The sequence below is a fragment of the Stegodyphus dumicola genome, chromosome 2 (assembly GCF_044657685.1).
Source record: "Stegodyphus dumicola isolate Sdum_Otavi_A_Nest chromosome 2, ASM4465768v1".
Classification (NCBI taxonomy): Eukaryota; Metazoa; Arthropoda; class Arachnida; order Araneae; family Eresidae; genus Stegodyphus; species Stegodyphus dumicola.
In genome coordinates, this window is record NC_140769.1 from 19,631,069 (window position 1) to 19,655,456 (window position 24,388).

The following is a 24,388-nucleotide window of genomic DNA, read 5'->3' on the forward strand; positions in this document are numbered from 1 at the left end:
GATATGCTAAGAGCTGCTGTTGAGAATACAGTAACAGCTTGTTTTCGGAAAATACTGGACGCTACATTGAGCATGCTCTGTAACACGTTTCGGAAACGATTAAACACATTTTAAACCGATGATTTCATGTCTTATTTCATTTAACAATATTGCATACAGCGCCATTTTCCCCTAGTGGTGAGTTTTTTAACTCTTTCCCCCCCACGGAAAATAAATAAATAAATTCCCATAACATCCTTTCCACGATTCCCAAGTGTGTTAACATTTGGTCCGTTAGTTTTCCTTTTATGACCATTTCAAAGTTGAACTTTAATTATAACCACTATGTAAATTAAACTTTAAAAGTTTGACAGTTTGGTTGAAGTCCCAGCTTTAAAAATATACATATAAATATAAATTTTTATATTGATCCTCTTAGAAAGAATGTTTAAAGAAGCTAATTTTTCTCTCGTGTTATAGATTGTATAAAAAACATTATATATTTAATATGATTTAGGTTGTTTCAGTCGATATAAGAATCGGGTTACTCGGTGGTACAGAATAAACACTGCTGGACTGTTTTATTTCTTTGTCATTTAGCAAAAATCTTTTAATTAAAATATTTATCCTTTGGACTTCACTTTAAATTTTATTTATAGTTAAAATGACTAGAAAATGAAAAGCTGTCTTTAGCTGAAACGCAATTCATATAATTGATATTTTAAAAAATTGACAAGAATGCAAAATGTATGGAAGTCTAGCAATCGAAAAATCTTAATTTTCTTGTGTGAGCACTGAAAATAACTGTAAAAGGAAAGAAGAAAATTAGGGAGAAAAGTAAGCAAAAATTTGCAGGGAAATTTGGCTGTCAGACATACCAAGATGTTTCAAAAAGTTGGACGCTTTTGAATATATTTTCAGGATACTTCAAAGAATTTAGGTGTTCAAAGAGAAATTACTTGGACGTGTACACCAGCAAATACCATCAATTGAGCTTGTGTTAACAGAAAAGACAAATCGATATCATTGCAGATTAAAGTGAAGAGCGACTGGTTTTAAACTATATGGTTGTGTAAATTACGTTATAGAACATCATATCGTATCATAAATGGTGAATCCCATGATTTTTTCAGTCGAATTATTTGAAGATTCAGGAGTTTATCCAGTGATGTATGTGGATGTCACCTAAAGATGTTTTTTTTTTCCGTTCCTGATGAAACAGCGGCCGAGCGGTAAAGTCGCTGAACACTGGTAGTTCAGTCCGAGGTTCGAATCCCGCGAACGGGCTGGCTGCATGAGCGTTTTCGTGGGTTTTCCCCATGTGTGACGTGTATACGAGCCAGTTTCCCTTAGAAAGTCCTCCACTGAGGCAGATAGCCCCAGTGTACCTTGTCATAATTAATTAAACCAAAACCTCTTCATGAAACCAGTCTTTCCTTTTATCTCATACCTTCAAAATGCTTAGCCTCTAAAGACTGATAAAGGCTCTGATGAAATGGATTGATTTGGATTATTAGGTTACGGCAAAGCAGGGCTATCTGCCTAAAAGAAAGGATGCCTTCGTGAAGAAATTTCTAAGGGAAACGAGCTGCAATACACGTTACACATCCACGAAAACGCCCATGCGAACCAGCCCGCTTACCGGGATTCGAACCGCGGAGTGAACTACCAGTGTTCAGGGACTTTACCGCTAGGCCGTTTGTGGGCCTTTATGAAATGGAAGGCGATAACTTTATTCAAAATGATTGTCAGAAATACCAAGATGTTTCGAAAAGTTGGGTGCTTTTTAATATACTTGCAGAATGACTGCGGAAAAACTGTTTAAAGCAGTGTATGCAACTCATCCTAAGTTAAAATATCGGTTATACATCTCTCTTATTTATATATCTTTTCCGAACGGCACGCTAAAAGGCGTGTTAACTGTGCTTTATTGTGTTTTCTCTTTTAATATATGCAGTTTTTAAATGCTTCGTAGTCTGGGTCACAAAGTATTCTTCCGAAAGAAACGCAATTCAAATAAATAAAATCAAATTCTGGAAAATTTATACTAATAAATATATTTAAAATGCTCAGTTCGAATGAATAAACAGAAAATTTTAAAATAATTATCTGAAAAGACAATGCAACACTAACAATTAAAACAAAAGTCTAAAATTTAAAAAATTACCTAAAATAGCAACTATGACTAAAAATATAGTATAAAGAAAACTATTTGAAAATAAATAAATAAATAAATAAACGATGCGCCTTTGATTTAAACTACGCAGTTCAAATAAGTAAATAGAAATTTTTAAAACAGTTATTCGAAAGAAACTATGCAACGTAAACAATTAAAATAAATTCGAAAAAGAAAAAAGTTGCTTAAAATTAATAACAATTATAATTAAAAATATAAGATAAAGAACATTATTTGAAAGAAGGAACGATTGAGTCTTTTTTTTCTGTCACGCACTATGTAAAACTGGAAATGAAAATAGGTTGCCACATATTAAGAAGTTCGCCAACTGAACTAATTTTGGCTCAAACTGAATAAAAAGCGCCAACATAAATTGTTGAATTTCTCCGTAAATTTCGCACCAAATTTTACAAAATTTAATATTTAGGCATAATTTGAGTCGTAGAATCGAAATATGTAAAAAAATTGGTATGTTATTTTAGAAAAAGTTCGATTTTGTGACAAAATACCTATGTTAGGATAGTGCTATATATAAATCTAATATGTATCCTAAATTGCGCTTTCGAGACATGAAGAACGCAATTTGAATTTCGTGAATCGGCCCAATAGAATGGGAGATATAGAACCGTCTTATTTATTTATTTATTTATTTTGAGCAGTGTACTTTTCTATGAAATGGGATTCATTGACATGGCTAACACTTGAAGTTGTTAATAGTTTTATGCAATCATAGGGTAACATTTCTGACTGAGATTTTTCAATTTTTTGGTTTTAAAGTTCATATTTTTTAAGCTTTTTAATAGCAGAATTTGAAATTTCGATATGTATTTGCATTTGATGTAAGTCTGTAGTGCTCTCTGTTGTTTGCAGAAAACCTATGGTGTGATTAGTACCCAGACAAGGAACTTGCATTTTGCATTATCATTAAAGAACTCATTTGTGAATCAAAAGATAGAGTTGCAAGATTTTCCAATAAAACCAGGAAACTCCCAATTTTTTCATCTCATCTCTCATGTTCCTGATAAATTTTCAAATCTTCTAATTTTAATTTGTTTGAATTTAGATTCTCTTTTTCAGTTGTAGTTTTAGAAGACTTAACCGATCACTAATTTTGGAAGCAAAAGAAAATGGAATTTCTTTTTAATGATTGTAATTTTTCTGATTAATTTATATTCGATCTGCTGTGTTTTAATCCATGTATGTATATAGCTTCTAGACTCTGAGCATACTTTTGTCGAAGTACACATTGATGAAGATTCTTATTTTGATACCAAATGATAAAAATTATCTCTCTTACAACGCTTATCAATAAATGGTTCTACCACCATAACCTATCATGGAAATAGATGTAGTACAGGTGAAAATTTATGAATATTTTCATGGAAGTGTGCTGAGGGTAAATATGTTTATCTTAACCTTCTTATGCTCCTCAAAAGAATATGCAAATAATTCCAGTGAACTGGGATGTAGCTGAATAATAATACTTTGATTTGTTTTAACAGCTTTTCCAAATAATCATATTAGTTTGGATACTGGGAAGAGTATAACATTGTATGAAGCTACAAGTTATTTACATTATTGTTATTAATGTTCTTATAACGGAAAAGAGCGTATTGGTGATAAAAAAAATTATTTTTTGAACACAAATATTTTTATTTCATTGTTAATATACAAACGTTTCTGAGTCTTCAGACAGTGTTCATATTGGACACTAGTATATGCAGCCTGTCCCAAAGCTAACTTCTGGATCCATATAGACAGTCAGGCAGCTTATTCCCCCATCTTAGTCTTCCAGAGAAATAACCACGAGCTCAGAAGAAGGTTTAAAATAAGCCTTTCTGTTAAAATGTCAACTTAACAACTTGTATAATTAACAGAACAATTTCTGGCAGCTTGTGATGCTTCTGGGCTTGTGAGATCTTGCAGGTTTCTCAGAACATCAAAGCTAAACTTAATAGTTAAAATATGCAATTCCCATGGCAGAGCCCTCCTATCTAGTCCTCTAATCACAGAAGTAAACATAGCTAACAAAAGGCTATGTTTACTTCTGTGTACTTATAAGTGAATCCAGATAAATTTAAGCTGAGCATAATTACTACATAGAATATCCGTAATCACTGCCAAAAGCACTCCTGTAACTAAAAGAACTCTTTTCTTCTGTACATTAAATAAATTTACATCCTTATGAAAATAAAGGTTAAAGTAATGGGTTAATGAGCAAGAAATCTTGCATATTAATTCTTGATTAATGTGTTGTTCTGCATTTCAATGGTTTGGTTGCTGAAGAGTTTCAAAAAATGCATCAAAAGGTAACACTTGTATAAATCTGGTAAAAAGCTATTTCGTGTTTGATGATGTTTGGCCATTTTGGTATCTTTTCTGAGTGGTTTATGAGATGTTATCCAAAGTAAGTTAAAAATGGGAAGATTGGTTCATTTGTCTGATACGTTGTGTTAAAAGAATGAAAACAAATTTTGTTCTTTTTTTCCCACTGTAATTTGTACAGTCGGATTTTATGGATTATTATTATAGGCTTTCTTTGTTAACATTCTCACTGTATTGAGTAGCAAAACAATTTATTGTGCATTGTAAATAATACTATCTATTTCGCTTTCTAAATCTGAATGTACAGCTCGAAGTGTATTTGTACTACATTTGGGACTAAACACACTGCAAATGCAAATCAGTGTTTCAAAATAAGTGCAAAATGTGTGCTGAAAAAGGCTTCAAAACTGAAAGAAGAAATGCACATACAAAGATAGACTATTAATCCTTTTTATTAATCTTAATTTGGCTAAAAATTTGTCGATAATAGAATGATTTTTCAGTTTTAATCATTGACAGATAGGTTATCCAGAGACACTGACAGCCTGTTTGGCCTGTGTTGGTTATGCTGGTTTCGAAAAATCTGCCTTTGAAAGAGTACATTCCTCCAACCATCATCTTGATCTACAGCATCATTGTTGATGCCTAAAGCATCTCTTGCGTGGAGCACTGCTCCATTTATTTGAGGTCTGTCTCTGTGAACCATACCTCCTGCAATGATAAAAGCATCATCAAGTTGTTGATTTGTAAAGATAGCTTAAGTTACAGATCAAGGAAGAGTAAAATTTGTCAAAGTGTCATGAATTCAGAATTATTGAAATTAATTTTCTTTGCATGTCAGATTTACCAAGTCATAGAAATCTCTTTTTATTATAGTAAGAAATAAATGGAACATATATACCGCGATCTCATTATTCTCATCAAACAGTTACCAGCAAGAAAACATTTTTGATTCTCATCCACACAGTTCACAGATTTGGCACCTGCAGGTTACTTCCTTTCTCCTAAAGTGAAATCTTACCTCAACTATCATTGTTATATTAACATTGAAGAGATTATGTAAACTTTAACCAAAAGCTTAAATAATTGTCCAAAAGACAGTTGTACGAAGTAATCAAGCTGCTGTATGAATATTCCAAGTATTATACAGATTTACAAGGGTTGTGCACTAAATGTTAAAACATTATATTTGTTTATAAGGGTTGTATACCGAAAGTTAAGAAGTAAAATATTGTAATCTTCAATTTTTTATTTTTGTACAAACTTTGTCAACCACTGTGTATATGGCTAGATATCTTTACATTTTGACTTAAGTATTGCAAACTTACCATCTTGCATCCAAGTACGCCTTCTGCTTGGTCTTGTAGGTTCTTCTTGAGAAGGAATTGTAAGGTTATTTCTCATTTTACGTCGTCCACCACTACCAATGAATCGTCTGCTCATCGGATCCCAGCGAGGAATTGATGGGACTGGTTGCGGAGTTGGACGTATCCAAGTGACATCTCTTGCTGTAAACCTCATCATCGTATGCAACTGTAATTTCAATTCTTATCAGTCAATAGTGTATTTTAACATATTTTCCATTCAGTTTTCATAAAAGTTTTTAAATGTAATTTTTTAAGTCTGTCTGATTTTATATTTAAAGAAGAAATATGTTTGTTAGCATCCTCCATTTACTTTTCCATTATGAATGTATTTTTTAAAACCGATAAAACAAAACTGAAGAGCCGAGACAAAAAAAAAAAAAAAAAAAATCGATCCCGAGTCACCCGTGTTGGGCTAGTGGTAAGTGTGGCATCCAGTCAGAAGTTTAATGGTTGGCTAGAGATAAGAAGAGTGATAAAATAATGCAGGCATTGGTGAATGGGTGGAGGGATTCTTTTTGGAAAACTATACTGTATTAAGTCGTGCATGTTGGGCTACTGGTAGCCGTGATATCTAGTCAGGATCTTAGCGGTTGACTTGAGATAGGATGAGAGATAAAATAGTGCAGTTATTAGTGGATGGACGTAAAGACTCTTCATCACACACACACACACAAAAAAAAAAAAAAAAAAAAAAAAAAAAAAAAAAAAAAAAAAAAACACGTCCCTATGCAGCACGTACTTTTACATATGATATTTAACTATTTTGGGTCTCATTTTAATATCTAAATTTTTCCTTCCTCCCTATTTTCAAGCAACACTAGGGGCCGTCAGCACTTGGGAGGGGGACCACCCACATGACTGACGCCAGCCAATCACTATATCACACCCTCTTTCTCTCGGATTCGTTGACTCCTGCACATGTGACTTCACCAACTCTGTTCCATCTAATATACTCACATCACATAGTGCTTGCTATATAATTGCTTATCATCTGTGATGGCTGTTACTGTCACACGTGACTATTGGTCACGTCCCTTTCACCAGAAAGCCTGTCCTCTGGACCCGCATTTCAGCATTCGCCTACCTGGTGCGCTCAATGAAGCATGATATTTTAAGACAGCCGTATCAATGCATGCTATTCGCGGCAAATTCATCAGAACTTGGTACTTCCCATTGCATAACATATCTCAGGTCAGGAATTGAAATACAATCATTTCAGACACCAGTGACCACATCTGAGGTTACCCATGTGAGGTGTTTCCCTAATCGGGGTGCCGGTAGTAGCGGAGTAAATTTCCTGCTGACACAGGCCTACCAACAGTATCAAAGAATCTTTCTTCAGAAAACCATATAATTTTGAATTGATAGTGTAATAAATGGAAAGAAGGGAAGTTGAGAAATCGTTAAATCAATATTTAGAATTTTAATATTTATTCAAAGTATTCACAAAGTTCATTCGTAATTTTAAATAAGATGTACATTATTCAAAGTATTCACAAAGTTCCATTCATTATTTTGAATAAGATGTACATCCTATCTACAGGGTCCTCGCAACTTCTGAGTTTCGGCATTGATTTTTTAATGGTTTGGATCTAAAAGTGGGTTTATTTGTCCCCTATCATGTCATTGATCTCTTTCATGCAACTAAAAATAGTTCCATAAATTTGGATATACACTGTTTTGCAAAAAAAATCGAAGCACCAAGAAGGACTTTTACAATCGTGACGAAATTTGGTATGCAAAAACATCTTGATCGAGCATGCAAATGAACATGAATTGCGATCATAGCGCATATTTCTAGGGCGCAATTCGCAAAGTATAAAACCAGTAACAGAAGCGTAAAATTTATCTTTTTTATTGCTGCCATTGTAATTCCGTAAAGAAGCAACTAAAGATGACATTACGACAATATCGAAGACCTTACAGACAACTAAACGACTTCGAACATAGTCGCATTGTAGGGTTGCGTGAAGCTGGGTGGTCATACCGAGCAATAGGCCACCATCTGCAGCGTAGGGACACTGCTGTGCAAAGATGTTGGAAGCAATAGTTGCTACAAGGAAATTGCCGGCGAAATGAAGGCTCTGGAAGGCCAAGGAGCACAAATGCGAGGCAAGATAGAATACTTGTTCGCTAGGCCCCAACCGCCCCAACGGTATCATTGTCAACTATTCAACGCACTACAGCCACGTCTATACCACCCATGGTACCGTTCACCATCTCACGGAGCTTGTCTGAGGCGGGGTTACATCACTGGTGTGATGGTGTGGGGCGCTATTTCTTATGACAGCAGATCATCCTCCATCCATCTTTAACAGCTCAACGATATGTTGATACCATCCTGCGGCCGGTTGCATTACCCTCATGGCACGTTATCCTGGGCCATTTTCCAACGGATAATGCCAGGCCACATATCGATCGCATATCGCTGGACTGACACAGACACACCAGGCGTAGGACCTCCATCCCAGGTCCTCATTATACGGGACCCATTCAGAGTTTGAAATATCCAACGCCCGTGGGACCTCGTTCTCGTAGGCGCAACCCCCACAGTCCCCGTCCGGCTTTTACTAAGCATTGGCCAGAACGATACGTTGCTAATTTAAAACGCTGTCACCTTGCCTCCGGGCACCACTCCATCGGCAAAACACATTGTAGTAAGGTGCTCTGTCCGCTTTGTCAGTCCCCGCCACGAAAACTGAATGGGGTCAAACCCCCGGGAACTCAGTCGACAAATATACTATGTAGCTCCACCACAGCCGAAGGAACAGACACGACAGTACCAGTACGGTCCCTGCCAAGCCTGAACCAACCTGAGTACAATACTCGGCCTCAAGTCCTGTGAAGTCAAATTATATACCCCCATGGTTGAGACTGCCTAGGTACAGATCCTAAGCAGTACTTCCCAGGCATTCGCCTGTCTCCGTGCGGTTGATACTCTTCCTTGGCCAGCAAGGTCACCAGACTTCTCACCAATCGAGCATGGGTGGAACATAGTAGGCCGCCAGATTCGGGCACCACAAAATATCGCAGATCTGGAGCGACAACTGATGAATGCCTGGCAGAATGTGTCGCAGGATGGCATTATGAACCTCTACCACTCCTTGCCTTCACGAATTCAAGCATGCATTGCTGCCAGGGGCGATTCGACCAACTACTAATTTGAACACTCAGTGGGTGATTGTGAGCCGTGAACAGGTACTATGTCCTTGATTTTTTAATCATTTTATTATCTGTATATGAGCTATACACATATTCAGTTTCATCAAAAACAACCACTTCCTTCATGGTGATTCGACTTTTTTTTTTTGCAAAAGAGTGTATTTGTTTTATTATTGCTAAATGTGTTTGGGGGGGGGGGTTCTTTGAGATCAGTAGAGCTGGTGTTGGCCTCTTGTGCAGCAATATTTTGAATTTCATTGGTTACAATGTTTTTGTTGATGCTGGTGGTCTGGTTTTTGAGAGCCTGGAAATAACTGAAACCTTGTTTAATGAATTTACTATTTGATTTGGGGGGGGGGATTTAGTATATGATGGTGGTTGGCAAGACTGGCAGTTGCTGCATTTAGCGTTTTCTAATTTTTCTTTTTGGGGGCAATCTATTGTTTTGTATGGTAAACAGCATTTATGCAACGGGTTTGAAAGTAATTTTGGAAGGAGTGGTTCCACTTGTAACAGTTATAATACTGTGGGACTGTGTTTTTGGTAATATATTTTTCTACTGTGTTTGAGAATAATAGAAGGTCCTTTCAGCTTCCAGATTTTATCAAAGCTTTTTACTATAGTTGAATCATGAATGATGGCATTGGTACTTTTGTATTTCTGCGTTTTGACTGTTAAACTATTTTACGGTAAAACCTCTATGCATCAATACTAATTTAATGTTACGTTGGTTAGTAATGGAAGGACTTCCTCTGATAACTTTAATTGGTGTATTCTGCTTTGTGTTAATAACATAATGCTCGATACAGTTGTGATGAAAGAATTTTATTAAAGTATTTGCAGTATGAGTCAGAAATTTAAGGTTTCCACTGTTAACTTTTCCTAGAAATTTAGCTGCCATGGTTTGAGCTAGTTTGTTTAGACAACTCCCATGCGAGAGTAGTCCAGGGCTAACCATTATTGGTGGTGTTAATGAATGACTGTTCGTAGTAGTTTCATGCTGTTCCTTAGGGGTTTGCATATTTTTATTAGTTGCGTTATTGTGTAAAATTTCAAATCTATTTACTGTGGGTATTGTATTGTTGTGTTGCTTTCATTGATTTTAGGGTGTTTGCACGTTTTAGTAGAAATCCATCTTGCACCGTTCTAATGGGAAGCTTCTTATTGGTTTCATTTTTACGTTTGCAGCATTAAACTGTTTAGGTATATCAGTTGCAGTGGGGGTTGTGCGGGCATTATTAATAAAACTTAATTTACTCTCTAGTCAGGAATTTGTAGTAATTCCTGCTCGACTAGAGCGGTCTTTTATCTCATCGGTGGTCGTAGTATCAGTGGAAGCAAAGGCTCTGTTTTTAGACATGGCTTACAACAATCATCAGATTATGATAGGTGTAGGCCATTTCGTCAATATGTTTTGTTACAATCGAGCTTTCTTCCGCATCCTGTTCCATAACCAGGTTCTTGTCATTAGTCGGCTGTTGTGAACTCTGGTTAGATCATAGTCGCCTTCAGGCGATTCTTTGCAGGTAGGCTTTCTCGTGAGCAGAAGGGAGAGCTTCTCCACGCACCACGGCTGGAGGCAGAATGATCAATGCACCAAGCGGTAGCAAGCCTACTCCTGGCCTGTGTCTAATACAATACGAATTTTCATTATAATTCCTTTGTTATGTTTTCTTTGATAATGTTTATATGATTTGAAATTCGTATTCCATTTTCGCTAACTTCACGCTATATCGAGTTTTTAAAGTATTTTTTAATTCATGTTTTAGAACAAGGTTTCCTGTTGGTCACAAACTAGCTCACAGAAAGCTTAATCGGGCCTGCCAACTGTTATTTGAAATTTTAATATACTCCATGTTTAAAAACAAAAATAAAATTTTTAGGGGAAAAATTTTAGGAAAAAATAACGCAAAGAGAACAGTATGCGAGATTTTCCTCGCTAGGAGAGCAGGTCCAACCAAACAGTTTTGAAAACAGCAATGAAAATTTCGCCGATTTATTGTACCAACTATAAGCGATGCCTGTGAACGCTAGAGAAATACACATTTGTTATCAAATTAGATAATTGTTTTCAGAGAAAAGAGGCTAAGGATATCCCAGTCAATGTAGTGTCGGAACAATGCCTATTCCAAAATTAGTGGAGCCTCGATTATCTAAGACGCCATCATAATGCTGCCCCGTTCTAAAAGGCTACTGACATCTTTTTGCAAATTTTTCCTTGCTTGAAAAGGCAGAAACCTTCTCAACGGTACCTTAGAATAAGTGTCCGCATCCTTACGTAAATCGCAATCGCTTGAACCTTTGCATTCCAACAGCTCCCAAATCATTTTCGAATTCAAAGAAAAGCAGTGTAAAAGTGTAAACATAGCCTCTGCTTAAAGATGAGCTGTTCCATAAAATTCAGGTAAGATGGTCCTCCTATTTCGCAATCCACAACCAAAATAAAACAAGCTTTGTAAATGAGCTGGCAGCTTTATGACCAGGCATCATAATCAGAGCTGGATTAACCCTTAAGCAAAATCAGCAGGCCCTTAGGGCATCAAGGAAAGGGGCACCACAAAAAGTCATTAGTTCATTTCCTCAAAAAAAAGGGGGGGTTAAAAAATTGGGTCATTCCCTCAGAAAAAGGCATGGAGGTACATTTTTTTTAGTAGAAATTAAGAAGGACAGGCCCTAACCGGTTTCCCCATACACTGCTTTGAAGCACTGGCGCTTCCTTTGTGATGACCAAAACATTGGGTGATTTACCATTAAGTTCAGTGGGTTTTGGCACGATCGGATGTAAATACAGTACAAAGTCTCTAATCCGGACCTCAAAGCTACAAACTTTATGCGCATGCGTAAACGTATAATGCGTTTACGCATGCGCATATGCGTCTTTACACATGCATACATATGCGTTTACGCATGCGCGTTTAATGTATAACGGACGGTATAAGCTAGGCTAAAATTATCTAAGGCATTTCAGTTAATGTTGCAGATTGCGTTGTTCCTTAATCTTCTAATTGGATCCGGCTTATTATTTTTTGCAGACTGTTAGAGCAATTTTATAAAAAGTAAGCTTGAACTTTCGGTTATGTCAAAAAGAGTTTCAAATTCTGGAGCTGCCAAAGGATTTACAAAGCGAAAGCATGTTTCGATGTCCATCAAAGAAAAAGTGGAATTTCTGCAAAAATGGATAAAGGCATATCCGTCTAAAAATTATGCGAGGAGTATGACATTGGAAAGTCAACTGTATATGACATAAGCAAAAAGAAGAAGGAACTTTTGAATATTTTGTGGATTCCGACACCCCACTTGCAAAGACTAACAGAAAAAAGGTTCGTTATGCTAAAAGTGACGATCATGACAAAGTGATAAATGTTTAATAAAGTAAACAAATAAATATTAAGCTTTTCTTCTTCTTCTTCTTTTTTTTTTCTTTTTTCTTTTTTCTTTTTTTTTTGTAAATTTTGATAATTTTTAGATCAGATTAGATTAGATTTTTGTTAGAAGTGGATGATTCTTTTGAGAATGTTATATATATGCTAATCTTAAAAACAAACATTTGATAGCAGAGCGTGGTTGCCCCTTCTGTTAATAAACTTTCAGATAGAACATTGAAGTTGTTTAGGCAAACAAAATCGCCAATTTCTCTAAGAGATAAATTAGTCTTGTATTATAATAAGTGAATATAAATTAGAAAATATGGCATATAATATGATAAATTTGAGTCATATAGAAAAATTAAGTGACGATAATTATCTTATTTGGGCCAACAGAATTGAAAGTGAATCAAGAAGTTTAAAAATATGGAGAAGTGTGATAGAAGCTGATGAACCACCAAAACCATATAAAAAGGATGATGTTAATTTCAGAAATGAAATAAAAACTTGGGAAATATGGGATGATAATAACGCGATAGCAAGAAATATAATGAATCAAACTATGACAGCTCCACAAGCGTTAAAATATGCGAATGAAAAGAACGCAAAGAAATTATGGAAGAAAATCAAAAATGAAATGGCTGCAAGAACATAAGATATTCAAATCAAATGCAGAATAGAATTAGCTCAACTGAAAATGAGTCAAAATGAATCAGTAGATGATTATATGAATAGAGCTGTAATTCTGAAAAGTAAAAGTATTCAAGTTGGAGATGAAATAAGAGATAAAGAATTAATTTACTTCATACTAGAAGGACTTAGAAAGGAATTTGAATTTGATGTTAAAATTATTAAAAGCAATAAAGAGAAAGATTTAGCTTCAATTAGACAAGCTTTAAAAGAAACAGAAGGAAAAAAAATAAACAAAGAGGAAAAGAAATAGAAGTAAGTTCTAAGGCAAAAGAAAACTGGATAAAATCGAAATATGAAAGAAGATGCTTTAACTGTGGAAAATTAGGACATTTAATAAAAGAATGCCGAAATAATAATAATAGTATAAAGTGCTTTTGATCTGAAAAATTCGGCCACAAATCAACTGAATGTAAAAGGAAAACTAAACAAGAACACCGACAGCAGAGAAATGTAACAAATAAAACTTACAGAATGTCAAGCAAGGAAAGAGAATATGAATCAGCTACATGCTTATTTGAAGTATCTAAGAAAATAGAAAGCTCATATCTTAATCAAGATAGAAATGATGGAAAGAATAAAATAAATGAACAAGAGAATAGAAAAATTAAATGGATTATTGATTCAGGAGCCACATCTCACATGGCAACTAATAAAGAAATATTTACTAATTTTAAAGATGAAGAACGACAAATAATGACGGCTGAAAAAGGGGCTATGATCAAATCAGTTGGTATTGGTAACATTAAAATGCAAACTGATAGAAATAAGAACATCTTGAGAGTATAAAATGTTCTGCAAGTACCGAATTTAAGTGAAAATCTGCTGTCAGTATCAAAAATTGTAGATCATGCTTTAAAAGTAATTTTTACCAAGAATAAAGCAGAAGTGACCAATAAACAGGGAAACATTCTATATATAGCTAACAGAAATGGAAATAAATTTGAAGTTAAAGGAAATATTGTTGAAGAAGCTAAAATTAGTTATATTAATGATGTACTATGGCATCAGAGACTAGGTCATGTAGATTATCAAAGGCTGATAGAAATGAAAAAACACTCATCTGTCATTGGATTAGAAAATGTAAAAATTTCTGAAAACAATCGTGAACCTTGTACATTAGGTAAAATAACACGAACATCTTATAAAAGTGTGAAATTTAAGCAATCTGAAGATATTTTAGAATTATGGCACATAGATTTAGTTGGACCAATTGAGAAATCAATAGATGGAAGCTGTTATTTTTTAACAGTGGTAGATGATTACAATAATTTCATATTTGTGATAACAATTGAGAAGAAGAGTGAAACTTCAGAAGCTCTAATCAAACTTATCATTCAAGAAGAAAGACAAACAGGAAAGAAAATAAAAAGAATTCGCAGTGATAATTAATGGTAGTGAGTTTTTAGCTAAAAGTATAAAAGAGTTTTTTGAAAAAAATGGGAATTAAACATGAACTTACAACCCCTTATACTCCGGAAAGTAATGGAAAAGCTGAAAGTTTTAATCCTACTATAATTGAATCTGCTAGAACAGTGCTCCGCAACCGGTGTGCCATGAGTAGGATATAGGTGTGCCGCAATCAAATACATGTATGCGACATTTTGCAATTTTTTATCATGTATTTAATACACAATGACAATTTTTTCCTTAATAATGTCTATTTTAAATGTTTTTATATATTTCACTGTTGTGTGGTTGTGTGTGTGATTGTAAGTGTGTCAGCATTTGAATTTTTTTTGGCACTTCCTTGATAACTCGGAACTCTTTGGTGTGCCACGAAATTCCAGAAAGATTTTTTGTGCGTCGCAGGTGAGGAAAGGTTGCGGAGCACTGTGCTAGAACTATGTTAACTGATGCAGAATTACCGATAAAATTTTGGTCTCAAAGCGTTAAAATAGCTGTACATGTGAATAACAGGAGTCACAAAAATGATAAAAGGTTTACACCATATGAACTATATAAAGGACGCAAGCCTAACATTACTTATCTAAAAAGATTTGGATGTGAAGCATATGTTCATATAAGACGAGAAAAACGTAGAAAGATGGATCTAAAAGCTAAAAAAGGAATTATGATAGGCTATAGCATGAAGAGAAAAGCATACAAAATTTATATCCCTGAACTAAAAATTCAAGAAGCGAGAGATGTAAAATTTGATGAACAGAAACTTGGATCATCTTTACTAAAAGAAAATTATTTAAAATTCGATAAAAATTACATATTAGAAGAACTTTATTTTTATAAGGAATTTTTTATAATGAACAAACTAATGGAAATGTAAATAATTCAGAATTAACTGACAGATACTATAGAGGAGATAATACAACAGATGAAGAAGCTGAGAAAATTTTGCCATCCAACAGTGATGATGAACACGATGATAACAATTCATTGGAAAAGTCAACCGAGTATCCACAAATAAATGAAGAATCTGGAAATGATAGTCATGGAAATTCTGTACAGAAAAGACCAGCGCGAACTACGAAGCCCCTAGAAAAATTAAAAGATTATGTAGCATACAATACAGATGAAGGATTACCTAAGATGGATGATGAAGCTACAGAATCTGCTGAAAGTGAATTCTGGCTACATGCAATGACAGAAGAATTGAGTTCAATGGAAGCTAATGAAGTCTGGGAATTAGTTGAAAGACCCATCGACAAGAAAGTAATTAAAAACCGCTGGATAGTCTCAAAAAGGGATGAAAAGGGTAATTTAGAAACAATTTACAAAGCAAGACTAGTAGCAACCGGATTTAATCAAAGAAAACGAATTGATTATGAAGATGGATTTAGCCCAGTAATGAGACTTGTAACCTTTGGAACATTACTATCGATTGCAGTTTACAAAAACTACAAAATAAAATTTTTCGATGTAAAAACTGCATATTTAAATGGATACTTGGATAAACCAATTTACATGGAACAACCACCTGGCTTTATATCAGATCCGAATAAAGTATATCTTGTAAACAAAAGTATATATGGATTACCACAATCAGGAAAATGCTGGTATGATGAATTATGTAAAGTTGTTAAAGAAAAGAATTTAACTAGACTAAAGTCAGATCCGTGTGTTTATATTTATAAAGATATCAAATATATCATCATATATGGATGACTTAATGGTGATTGGAAATTCAAATTCTGAGATAAATTACATCATCTCTGAACTATCTAAATCGTTCCCATTACGAGAAGTCACTAAAACACAAAAATTTTTAGAAATAGACATCCGGTAAGAATCTGGAAAACTTATACTCAATCAAGAAAACTATATAACTAAAATCTTAAAAAACTTTGAAATGGATGAATGTAAACCTATCAAGACTCCAGGAATATTGGGTGAAAATCTTGATGACATAGCATCTTCGCCACCTGTGTCGAAGACAAAATATCAAGAAGCATTAGGTTCATTGATGTATTTAGCAACAGGCACAAGGCCAGACTTAGCTTTTGCAGGAAGTAATTTGTCAAGATATAATCAAGATCCCAGAGAGAAACACTGGAAAGCTGTAAAGAGGATATTTAGATATATTAAAGGAACACAAAATGCTTGTTTAGTGTATACTTCAGACAATGGGAAATTAAATGATACAAGTTGGTGTACCACTGAAGAAGGAAAATCATTTGGAGGTTATTTCATTAAATTAGGTAAATATTTCATAAATTGGAAGTGCAACAAACAAAGAATAGTTGCTCTGTCTACAATGAAAGCTGAACTTTTAGCATTCTGTGAATGTGCATGTGAAGTTAAATGGTACATTCAAAATCGTAAAAAACAACCTTATATTTAGCGTAGGTATAATGAAACACTCAATCGATTTCGAGGGCAGCTAAAGGTCCCTCCTCATCAGGAGAAAGAATTACATAGAAAGAAGAAAATAGGAATCACAGAAACACGTGGTGCTTATCAGCACTGCACGTGGTTATAACTAGATTTTTAATCAGAGTTGCACTGGCCGCCTACTTTTACTGAGCCAGGCTGTCTGATCAAACATAAAGAAATATTAGCGAAGTTAAAATAGGGAGCGAGGGACAAATGCACATTACGCTCAAAATCTGAACTTCAAATAATGGAAAGCAACCACTGAACGGATTTTTATACCCTCTGGTAGTACCAAGTGCGAGGAGGTAACGCCATCTATCGGCAAAAATAATTGAATTAAGATAGTAGAATTTTAAAGGCATTAGGAAGGACTGGATTGGACTTCAAATCATTAACTAAACTTTCTAAATCTTTGTGAATGTGAAAAGCCTCAAGAAAATCCAATTCGCCTATGGAAGAAGCCTTTTGGATGATTTTTGCAGACCCAAAATCAAAATTATGGTTAAAAGTCCAGCTATGATACGCTATTGAAGACTTGTTAATTTCCCCTTTTTTGACATAAGATTCATGTTCCTTGATACGAAACTTCAACGCTCTTTTTGTTTGGCCAATATATCTTAAACCACACTGACATGATATACTATAAATTCCCCAAGAATTCAAGACAGAAACGCAATCTTTTAGAATCGAAGGGTGAATTTTATTAATAGGGGAGAAACCGACTTGAAAATTGAATTTCTGGAGAATCCGTGCAATTTTATAGCTAACAGAAGGATAAAATGGAAGCACGACAAGGTCATTGATATTATTTCTAACAGTGGAATGTCTTCTTTGATGGGAATCTGAAAATTTTTTAACGGCTTTATCAATAATCACGGGAGAAAATCCACGGTCAATCGCAACTGCTCTCAAATAATTAAGTACATTGGTAAGCAAAGATTCAGAGGAACAAACTTTTAGCGCGCGGAAAACATAATAGTAAAAAGAAGCCATTTTTTGCTTAACAGGGTGGCATGACTTGGCATGGGGTGGTAAACAAACTGCAAAGGGTTTACGGTACACAGTGGTGCTAAAATCGGTTTCATTGCGGATTATAAGAATATCGAGGAAGGGGAGGGAATTGTTGGATTCAATTTCAAGAGTGAATTGGATGGCTGGATCAATTGAATTCATAATAGATAGAATCTCCGATAAATTCTCTTTATAACCGTCAAAAAGTGCGAAAGTGTCGTCAACATACCGAATCCAAAGACGAAAAGATAATTTATCAAATAATTTCATCTCAAAATAGTGCATATAAATGTCAGCAAGTACCGGACTGAGAGGATTACCCATAGCCAATCCTTCAACTTGACGAAAATATGCATTTTGGAAAACAAAGTGGACTTGACTTAGAGAAACTTTAGTAAGCGAAACCAACTCATTAATTTCAGTATGTGTGAAGTGAAATTCCCGAAGCCTAGTTTCAAGACAATTTAGTGCTCCTTCGACCGGAACATTAGTAAACAATGATTTGACATCAAATGAAACCATAATGGAACGAAGTGGGGAAATATTTTTAAGTTTATCAATGACTTCAACAGAATTTTTTACAGTGTGAATATTGTTATCAAGTAGAGGAGAAAATCTGGAAACTAAATATTTGGCCAAAGGATATGAAGCAGTACCTATGTTGGAAACAATTGGTCGAAAAGCAATACCGGTTTTGTGGACTTTTGGAAGAGCATAAAGTCTAGCGCAATTAGTAATAGGCGGAAAAAGTGATTTCTTCAACTGAGTTGGCAGAATGTGGGAAGATTTAATAGCACTTTTTACTTTCATGAGGTCCGAAGTTGAAGGATCTTTAGGGATCGAGCAGTATGGGCCTTCATTTATCAATTTAGAGACTCCAGTAATATATGTGTGTTTGTCCATAACAACGATCTGTCCGCCCTTATCAGCTTTAGAGATAATGATATTAGTATCAGAATGAATTTCACGTAAGATCTCATTTTCCTTTTTGCTAAGATTAGAACCCAAAGTTTTATTGTTAAAATTAACGTTATGAGTAATTAGGTGGCGGATTGTATCCTTCTGCGTTTCCGAAATTTTGGAGAATTTAAAGGCTTTCTCTATAGGAGCGATGATTTGAGGAATTGAAGGTTTAGATGTCTTTGAAAAGTTGAAATTATATTTTAATACTTTTAACTGATCCTCCGAAAGATTCCTATTGGAGATATTAACGATGGAGTTAACGTTTACAGTGGGAAGATCAGCTAGATAATTGGGACTATCCGACTGGTGTGTGAGTTTTTGGAATTTAGAAATGAGCACATTTTTATGCCGTTGACAAACGGTATCGGTTCTAGACCAGGATGTATGTTCAAATGAGGAAAAATTTTCAGTGGAATTAGCAATTTTTAAATGGAGGTAATATAATTCAAATTCAATTTTAGATAAACGTTTGCGTGTGTCCCTTATAATGTGACGAAGAAGTGCCAATTTGAATTTATGCAAAATTTTTGAAACGTGAACGGAAGCTTTAAGGCTACATTTCACATGTATAAATTTGGGAATGAAATTTTGATGTTTGCATTTAAGTAGAAACTGTAGATGATTCAAGAATTTCGTACGCTTAAGGCGTAACTTACAAAATCGGTTCCTGTCAGTGGACATATTGTGAAAAGGGCCCAAGCAAGAAACAAGTGAACAAAAGAAATGTAATTCCGAAAGTCCAAACAAGTAATTACTTATAACATGAAAAAAACACCAATAAATAATGAAGACAATTTTCATCAAATGATAAAAACATTCCAAAAGGAGAGAAACATCCAATACTGAAAACCAATAGCCACGTGGAAAGAAGCAACGAAAGTCAAAATCGTGCACGTGGTAAACCGAAAAAATATAGAATTACCTCGAAAATGCCGGTTGATAGCATAAACCAAATCCGAAAAAATGATGGCCACGTGGAAAGAAGTAAATAAAATGGTGCACGTGGTAAAACAATAAACAGTAATATATTCTCGAAAATGCCGGTTGATAGCACAAACTAGACAGACAATTTTAACAATAAAACTTTGGGTTCTAATCTTAGCAGAAAGGAAATTGAGATCTTACGTGACATTCATTCTGATACTAATATCATTATCTCTAAAGCTGATAAGGGCGGACAGATCGTTGTTATGGACAAACACACATATATTACTGGAGTCTCTAAATTGATAAATGAAGGCCCATACTGCTCGATCCCTAAAGATCCTTCAACTTCGGACCTCATGAAAGTAAAAAGTGCTATTAAATCTTCCCACATTCTGCCAACTCAGTTGAAGAAATCACTTATTCCGCCTATTACTAATTGCGCTAGACTTTATGCTCTTCCAAAAGTCCACAAAACCGGTATTCCTTTTCGACCAATTGTTTCCAACATAGGTACTGCTTCATATCCTTTGGCCAAATATTTAGTTTCCAGATTTTCTCCTCTACTTGATAACAATATTCACACTGTAAAAAATTCTGTTGAAGTCATTGATAAACTTAAAAATATTTCCCCACTTCGTTCCATTATGGTTTCATTTGATGTCAAATCATTGTTTACTAATGTTCCGGTCGAAGGAGCGCTAAATTGTCTTGAAACTAGGCTTCGGGAATTTCACTTCACACATACTGAAATTAATGAGTTGGTTTCGCTTACTAAAGTTTCTCTAAGTCAAACCCACTTTGTTTTCCAAAATGCATATTTTCGTCAAGTTGAAGGATTGGCTATGGGTAATCCTTTCAGTCCGGTACTTGCTGACATTTATATGCACTATTTTGAGATGAAATTATTTGATAAATTATCTTTTCGTCTTTGGATTCGGTATGTTGACGACACTTTCGCACTTTTTGACGGTTATAAAGAGGATTTATCGGAGATTCTATCTATTATGAATTCAATTGATCCAGCCATCCAATTCACTCTTGAAATTGAATCCAACAATTCCCTCCCCTTCCTCGATATTCTTATAATCCGCAATGAAACCGATTTTAGCACCACTGTGTACCGTAAACCCTTTGCAGTTTGTTTACCACCCCATGCCAAGTCATGCCACCCTGTTAAGCAAAAAATGGCTTCTTTTTACTATTATGTTTTCCGCGCGCTGAAAGTTTGTTCCTCTGAATCTTTGCTTACCAATGTACTTAATTATTTGAGAGCAGTTGCGATTGACCGTGGATTTTCTCCCGTGATTATTGATAAAGCCGTTAAAAAATTTTCAGATTCCCATCAAAGAAGACATTCCACTGTTAGAAATAATATCAATGACCTTGTCGTGCTTCCATTTTATCCTTCTGTTAGCTATAAAATTGCACGGATTCTCCAGAAATTCAATTTTCAAGTCGGTTTCTCCCCTATTAATAAAATTCACCCTTCGATTCTAAAAGATTGCGTTTCTGTCTTGAATTCTTGGGGAATTTATAGTATATCATGTCAGTGTGGTTTAAGATATATTGGCCAAACAAAAAGAGCGTTGAAGTTTCGTATCAAGGAACATGAATCTTATGTCAAAAAAGGGGAAATTAACAAGTCTTCAATAGCGTATCATAGCTGGACTTTTAACCATAATTTTGATTTTGGGTCTGCAAAAATCATCCAAAAGGCTTCTTCCATAGGCGAATTGGATTTTCTTGAGGCTTTTCACATTCACAAAGATTTAGAAAGTTTAGTTAATGATTTGAAGTCCAATCCAGTCCTTCCTAATGCCTTTAAAATTCTACTATCTTAATTCAATTATTTTTGCCGATAGATGGCGTTACCTCCTCGCACTTGGTACTACCAGAGGGTATAAAAATCCGTTCAGTGGTTGCTTTCCATTATTTGAAGTTCAGATTTTGAGCGTAATGTGCATTTGTCCCTCGCTCCCTATTTTAACTTCGCTAATATTTCTTTATGCTTGATCAGACAGCCTGGCTCAGTAAAAGTAGGCGGCCAGTGCAACTCTGATTAAAAATCTAGTTATAACCACGTGCAGTGCTGATAAGCACCACGTGTTTCTGTGATTCCTATTTTCTTCTTTCTATGTAATTCTTTCTCCTGATGAGGAGGGACCTTTAGCTGCCCTCGAAATCGATTGAGTGTTTCATTATACCTACGCTAAATATAAGGTTGTTTTTTACGATTTTGATTGTCACATTAGCGTGTTTCTCTTCTAGTCTAAATGGTACATCTTTAAATACAAATAAGGGGGGAATTGGTAGTATTTATTTATAAAGCACAATTTTAAGTTTTGATATTTTGGCAACATTGATATTAAATTGTAAAAAGAAGGAGTTAAAAATGTATCTGGAAGAGAGAGAGTTTCATTATTATGGTTTGGTAATGTGGTAAGATTTCTTATGTCTGATTTTCTTTGAAAAAGTTTTCTTTTTGTATACTGCCATAATGTATTTTTGTTAGAAGTGGATGATTCTTTTGAGACTGTTATATATATGCCAATCTTAAAAACCAACAGGATATTATATTTTAGATAAATTTATAATCATTATAAATTTAGGTACATTTAATAATTAGATTTCTTTACAGTAACTTGCACAGGAGTTTATGAATGAATAAATCCTTCATTTCAAATACATTTATAAATAATTTAATAAATATTTACTTTTTTTTTGTTAAAGATACATGCTTTTTGCAAGGCATATGCATAAATACCCATACATATTTTTAATTTTCGGCACGTGCAAATCTTTAATTTCTGTGCATTCATTATATTTTTCGAGTAAATTAATTTACAATAATTTAGCATATACCCGAAATTTTTACATAAGAAATATGTATAAATATAATTTGGATGAAAACTACATGCATTATTTTTAATATCCACTCAAAGGATCAGTTTTCTTCGAAATTTCTCCGCGATATCATCTCTCCCTTGCATGCCTTACTCTGTTTAATATTAACCTGACCTATGTGCCTAATTAGAAATATTTTAACATACATAATTTTATATTTGTATTTGGCCATCAAGTTTCAAACTTTGGACTTAAAACACGTTTTAGGATACACTCATTATCAAATTCAAATCTTCTAGTAAATATATTCTGGCTGCGCCTTCAATACCTTTTTAGCGATTTTACCCAGTTTAATAATTCTCTGATAATATAATAAATATTATCTACCCATTAAGACACAATAAAACGCCGAACAAGTACTAATTTTAAAGTCAAACAACAAAAATCAGCGCTATATTTTCAAATTTTCACAGGACTAGTTATGATTATTTTACCGAACCACCATCGTCAGCTGCAAAAGCGCAAATGAACGAGATAGGATATAATGATCAGATAAGATAACCCAACATTATTAATCAAGCAGTTAAAAAATTCTCATATCAACACACTGAAAGGCACACTCTTGTTTTAGAAGATTATAAAAATTCTGTTGTCATTCCTGGTTCCCCAAACCATCATCGGTTTGCCTTCCACCACACTTAATCATGTCATCCGACTAAACAAAAGTTAACTTAATTTTCTTCATGTGTTTTCCGTGGTCTTCAAGTTTGCTCTTCCAAACTATCCCTTGATGAAGATCTAAATTATTTAAAAGCAATAGCTATTGACAGGGGCTTTTCACCCAACATTATTAATCAAGCAGTTAAAAAATTCTCATCTCAACACACTAAAAAGCACACTCTTGTTTTAGGAGATTATAAAAATTCTGTTGTCACTCCCTTCTTTCCATCAATTCCCTGTAAAGTTGCACATATTTTGCAGAAATTTAACTTTTGGGTCGTTTATTCTCCCATCAATAAAATTCCGAGTTCCATACTCAAGGACCCCATTCCGGATATGAATTCCTGGGGTATTTATAGGATTCCTTGCCAGTGATGATAAATTTACATTGGCCAAGCTAGGAGAGCCTTAAAATTTCGCGTCAAGGAACATGAAGCATATGTTAGAAAAAAGAAAACATAAAAGTCTTCTGTTGCCCAATATTGTTGGTCGGAAAATCACACTTTCAATTTTTCTGCAGCCAAAATTATTCAAAAAACATCTTCCATTGGAGAAGTGGATTTTCTGGAGGCGTTTCACATTCAAAAATATCTTTCTGTTCTAGTTAACGATCCTAATTCCAATCCATCTTTGTCTTCGGCCTTTAAAGAAATTATGCCTTAGTTCTGGTTTAACCAACAGATGGCGCCACTAGATTATTTTCTGTCCAGGCTTTTCTATCTTATCTGATCATTATATCCTATCTCGTTCATTTGCGCTTTTGCAGCTGACGATGGTGGTTCAGTAAAACCATCGAAACAAGTCCTGTGAAAATTTGAAAATATAACGCTGATTTTTGTTGTTGAATTAGTATTATCTACCCAATTCAAATTTAAACCTTAAAAGCATAGTCATTTAGCACAGCAAGCTTCCATGCTGAATACCCTTCAGTATCAGTATTCAATTTTTTTGCTGTTACTGGTTCTCAATTTCTCAGAGAAATCTTTAATCCAAGAGAGAGTTAATTTGAGAATCGGGAATTTTGCCAT

General features: G+C 34.5%; 1 protein-coding gene across 1 annotated transcript in view; it reads right to left on the reverse strand.

Moving 5' to 3' along the window:
- Nucleotides 1–4,930: 4,930 nt before the first annotated feature.
- The window catches only part of LOC118199836 (uncharacterized), a 39,608-nt gene continuing 20,150 nt past the window's right edge, over nucleotides 4,931–24,388 (reverse strand). The window contains exons 3-4 of the mRNA XM_035371695.2: nucleotides 5,809–6,013; nucleotides 4,931–5,191 (exon numbers count right to left, since the gene is read on the reverse strand). Of these exons, the coding sequence (XP_035227586.1) occupies nucleotides 4,986–5,191; nucleotides 5,809–6,013 (411 nt within the window). The 3' untranslated portion in view covers nucleotides 4,931–4,985. The remainder of the gene's footprint in view (nucleotides 5,192–5,808; nucleotides 6,014–24,388) is intronic.